At 30.5% G+C, this 5,694-nt stretch overlaps 1 protein-coding gene across 1 annotated transcript; it reads left to right on the top strand.

The window, feature by feature from the left end:
- Positions 1-387: 387 nt before the first annotated feature.
- On the top strand, positions 388-3,765 carry LOC127129329 (histone-lysine N-methyltransferase, H3 lysine-9 specific SUVH5-like). The gene is made up of 2 exons (XM_051058543.1): positions 388-690; positions 1,802-3,765. Exon 2 carries the CDS (start codon positions 2,580-2,582, stop codon positions 3,759-3,761), a length of 1,182 nt encoding a protein of 393 aa, XP_050914500.1. The 5' UTR covers positions 388-690; positions 1,802-2,579; the 3' UTR covers positions 3,762-3,765.
- The last annotated feature ends 1,929 nt before the right edge of the window (positions 3,766-5,694 follow it).

Below are 5,694 nucleotides of genomic sequence, written 5' to 3'. Positions count from 1 at the left end.
ATTATTATTTTTATAATATTAATTATAAATTAATGTATTTTTTTTAATTTTATTAATATGTATATACAGGGCAGGTAAGACCCAGGGGAGGTAAAATCCAAGCTCGTCACGCCTAGTTGCACACTTGATGAGAATTAAAATTGTTTGATTTCACTAATTTAAGGTGGGGGAAGGGGGGTTTAGAGATTGATAATAACAAGGGGTTCAAAAGTACATTTAAGTTTTAAAAATAATACATGTTGAATGACGATATTATGGTAATATATCAATTTCCAAGAAAAAAAGTAAATATGTCAAAGTAACGTTAAAGTGATTTTGAAAAAAAATATAAGATAAGTTCTTATACAATGAACAATGAACTGTTAATTAAGTTGTTTAGTGAAACAAAACTTTAGAAATGTGCAAGAACAAACCCTTGTTAAGAATTATGCAAACGATAACCCTCATCATATTTTGACTACTTAGATGAAGTTGACCAATCATCACACAAACATGCTGCCAGCCTCTTCATTCGCATGTGACATGTGAAAAAATATCAACACTTTTCAATCTTCTAAAGTTCAACGAGGGGTTTTCTACCTCCACATAGTCGTCCTCATTGTTCATCGCTGAATCAATATTCAACGTCTTCGTTGAACCACTTGACCCTCATTTTCTGCTATTTCTTCCTTCATCGTTGATCTCTAATAGGTAAATCTACTTATTATAATTTATCATTTTCAATCTTATAATTTATTAGTATTTATTTCCTCGTTGAGCTTGAAGTTTTGTTAATGGCACAAACTCCATTCTTAGGGTTTGATAGTGATTTTTTTGAGTAATGGCTTTCGAGTTCTCAATTATGATAATGATTTTTTATTTTTGTATATGTTTATTGTTGCAAGTTCATATATATGTTTCCTTCATTGTTTAAAATTTATGGGGTCATTCTTGAGTCCTGATTACTTGAGTGACATAAATGGAGAGAAAATGGAGTCAAATCAAAATTGATTATGGTCTGTTAGATTAAAAAAACATGTATTTACACAAATAGCACATAAGCGACTATTTGATAGAGATTGAATGATGAAGGTTTCAAGGCCAAAATTTTAGTTTTAAAAATAAATAAAAATATGTTTGATGGTTTTAACATCTGATCAAGATCTAACGATCATCAATGTGGTCACTATGTGATGTGACATAACGACTATGTGTAACAAAAATATGCTTGAAAGACCTGAGATTGACCAACAATAAATTTTCAGGCCTGAGCATGGCACATAGCCTACCATAAGAATTATGTGGACTGGTATAACCTTTTTAAAAATTTGATGTGACCTTAAAGCCTATTTAAAAATTTCTCTCAAATTAAGTCCTACAAGTTTTAACAATATTTCATTTGCCTACTACTAATTTCTACCAATTTAAGAAAAACTAATAAATCATTATCACAAAATATGTTTGCTTCACAGGTTTTTGGATAGACTATGTCTGACATATTTAGTCTAAATCTAGTCTTTTTAATAAACAAATCAGACCAAATTTAAATAGACCAAGTCATAGAGTTGTGTTGGTCGATCAAGCCTATTCTAACTCCTAATGGTTGAGAGTTAGTTATTGATCTTATTTTTGTTTCGTATTGGTTTTTTAATCTTATTTTGTTGTAACCAATAAGTATATGACATGTTTATTTTAAAAAACTTTTCATTTATGTGACTAATATATGTGATTGCATCTATATTTTAATTTTTTTATTGATTTCTATTTCACTTATAATACACTATCTTTTACTTGTTTTTTTCTCAACTCTCTTTCTAAACAGTTATGGACCCATCACATCTGATGTTTCCTAAAAGAGAGAGAGACTCACAATATCAATTAAGTTCAAAGCGTCGAATCACCCAAAATGATGAGCTCTCTTCTTTCGGAACAAGCCCACAACATCAACCATTTCAAGTAACCTATAATTGTGGACCCTCTTTTTCTAAAACGGGCCTACAACTTAAACCACGTGGACCTTCCTCTTCTAAAACGGGCTCACAACTTAAACCATTTCAAGTAAACGAAAATTGTAAAGCGTCCTCTTCTAAACCATTTAAAGTCTCCAACAGAATAATATCTTATAGAAACTTTAACACTAAGAAAACATCCCCAAAGGTTCAAAGAACCACGGAACCTAAGAATACTAACTCACCACTATTCAAAATCTCCAATAAGAAAGATGGAGCTAAGCAAAAACATTTACGACGTCATTCTGATGATGCATCTTCAAGTTACATAATTGACAAAGAGAAACAAACCACAACCTTCGAAAACCAGTCTTCGCTGATATCTCATAGAAGGGAAAAGAACAAAGTAGAATGTGCATTGAAGATTTTCCAAACCTATGTCAGGGAATCTAACTTGTTGGTTATTCAATTCCTATAGAAGCGTCAAAAATTTTGAAGCGCAGAGGCAAGTTTGTTCATGACGGGAAAAAGATTATAGGAGATGTCCCTGGAATAGAAGTTGGCGATGAGTTTCAGTATTTTGAAGTACTCAACATTGTTGGTCTCCATCGTAAGATCTTCAATGGAATTGATCATGTGAGATACAATGGGATGTTTATTGCAAGTAGCGTTGTTTCATGTCGATTAAATGATGATATATTGGATGATGCAGAACTGGTGATTTCTACAGGAGAACAAGGTAATATTATTAATAATCAAAATCAACCTCGAGAAAATCTTGCATTGATGTATAGTTTATATGCTGAAAATCCTGTTAGAGTTATAATTAAGTTAAATTCCAAGAATGGCAGTGGTAGTGTTAATGGTGGTGAAAAATATTGTTATTTTGGTCTTTACAAGGTTGTTAGGTTTTGGAAAATAATTGGAAAATTAGGTTACAATTTTCTTTTGGTTAAATCACCTGATCAGAAAAAGGTTGCTTGCAATGATATGAGGAAGCGTAAAAAAATTATTAAAAGGGAAAAGTGTTTGAATTATTTTGAAGATATTTCTCACGGAAAAGAGGATTTTCATATACCTATGCTTAATTGTGTAGATTCTGAAGGTGTTCCAAATTTTCGATATGTTACTCAGATGGTTAATCTTGAACGGTATAAGCCTAAAAAGTATAGTCCTCTTAAAGGCAATGTTAGGTGTGAATGTGTTGGTAATTCTTCTGATTCTGATAAATGTTCTTGGGCTATGAAGAATAGAGAAAAATTTCCGTTTAATAGGAATGGAATTGTTGAGGAAACAAAAAAGGACATGATTTATGAGTGTGGTCATTTTTGTAAGTGTTCTTCGAATTGTCGTAATAGAGTTTCTCAAAATGGAATTAAATTTCCTCTTGAGATTTTCAAGACTAAGAAAAAAGGGTGGGGTGTGCGATCAAAAAAGAAAATGCCTTCAGGAAGTTTTATATGTGAGTATTTAGGTGAGATAATTGAAGATGAGCAAGCTGTGAAAATGATCGACAATGACGAGTATCTATTTAACATTGGTAGCACAAATCACAAGGATGGCATGTTTACAATTGATGCTTCTAAGTATGGTAATATGGCGAGATTTATCAACCATAGTTGTTCTCCAAATTTGTTTTGTTTGAATGTTCTTTTTGATCATGATGATGTTAGGATTCCATACATCATGCTATTTGCAGCTGAGGACATTCCGCAAAAGACAGAGCTGACCTACAATTATAATTACAAAATAGATCAAGTGGTTGATAATGGAGTTGTAAAGAAGAAGTATTGCTATTGTGGAGCCTCCAACTGCATTGGTAGACTGTATTAATGAGTTTATTAGAAAAGGTGACTCTTATTTATTTTTGCCCCTCTCATCCAATCTTGTTCATAAATTTGTTTGTGTCTCTGTTTTATTGAAATCTATCTTATCATTCAATGATGACTCATGATCTTGTTTCCTTATTATTCTTGTAGGTGACATTCAAGCCTGAAGTTTTAGATTTCATTATCTCTACAACAAATATTTCTTTAGACTTTATTTCTATTGCAATTGCAATGTCAACAAAAACAATAGGTTGGTTATATACAGGAGTGTAACTACTTTTGCGTACATTTTTGTAGATGAAATTGAACATGTATGATTTAGATTTGTCCTAGTATTGCATTTCTCATTGGCCAAATGTTCTTAAAGTAGTGCTAGTTGTGTTTCCTTTATATCAACAAATTGAATGCCATGTATTATTATCTATAACTTTTGTTATGCTATGTAAGTAATGTTAGTGTTGGCTAGTATATATTCTTTGATATAGATTGTAGAAAGAACATGAAAAGTGTAGAAATTTACAAATAATTAAAAGAACAAAATACAAATTGTAGAAAAACACTCCATGAAAATGCATGAACCTTGCACTTGAATAATCCCGCACAACAATCACAACATTTAAAGGAAACTAATTGTGCTTTCCATTTTTTCTATCCCGTATTCAATCAATCGAATAATCCACTTAAATCCCCAAACGTTAAATTTCAATCTCTAAAATAGTCCCCTAAATTTACAAATTTGTGGAATCTCCAAATCTTATTATCTGAAATAACCCCTCTCTCTTTTCAATGAATGAAGAATATCAAATCACAAATTCCCCTATTGTTTTTGACATAATTAGGTTCATATCATGTTTTTTATTTTAATAAGCTCGTACCATTTCTTAAATCTTGAATTTGATTCCTCTTCCTCTATCTTATTGTTTGTCGATTTTTTACCTAATTTTGTTTTTTATTTTTTTCTATTTTTTATTTATTTTTATTTTTTATTTTTTTTATTTGCATTTGTTTTTTTTCCATACTTTATTTGTTCTTCTGCAGTTACCCGTCAGAAGGTTGAGCTGTGTGATTCAAACTCATATGGCTCAAATCATTTGGACCCAATTCTTATCAAGGTAAATAACTCTTTTTATTACTTTAGCGAATTTGTTATAAATTATGTATTTTTATCTTGAAAATAATTTTTAAGGTAATAAATTTTTTATTAAGGGATAACATGTTTCACACTGTTATAAAACATAAAATAATTTAATTGTAAGATAATTATTTTTATTTTTCTAATTGCTACACATTATACTCCGGGGGCTGTTGCCAATTAAGAGACCTTATCGACATATACCTCAGACGATAACATAAGCACAAAATTTGATTACGACAACGCCTTAAAGAAATTATGGGAGACCTTGAAGGCAAGCAAATGCGTCAGATCATTGATTTTCTATTGTGTCGTTGTATAACTCAATATTATAAAATAATATTATAAATTCTTTTTTATTTTTTATTTTGTTTCAAATTTTTTTAGTTAAAATAATTAAAAAAAAAAACAGAGCAGTAGCCATTGTCTATGGTGCATATTTCTAGAGGATGCATCCATGCGCCACATACAGTGACATAATATACATGCATGTGCCATATTTGGTGGTGTCTATATATAATTTTTGAATGCATGCGCCATCAAACATGACTATTTTTCTTGACACGTGATTTTTTTATTTGAAATCTGATTAATTTGATAATTTTTAAAAAATATTGGTTATTTTAGTTTATAATTTTAAAAAGTAGATTATTTTAAAAAAAATCGTGGGTTTGAATCTGTTTGTTCATCTCTACGAGAATGACTTTTTGCTATCGATGTGTCAAATTAAGTCTTGGAGTTGCATACCAAGTTGTAAATTTGTGTGGTTTGATTTTGAGGTTGTATGATTTGTTTGTACAACGTG

The sequence above is a fragment of the Lathyrus oleraceus genome, chromosome 3 (assembly GCF_024323335.1).
Source record: "Lathyrus oleraceus cultivar Zhongwan6 chromosome 3, CAAS_Psat_ZW6_1.0, whole genome shotgun sequence".
In the NCBI taxonomy this organism is placed as follows: Eukaryota; Viridiplantae; Streptophyta; class Magnoliopsida; order Fabales; family Fabaceae; genus Lathyrus; species Lathyrus oleraceus.
This window is presented reverse-complemented; position numbering and strand designations above follow the sequence as displayed.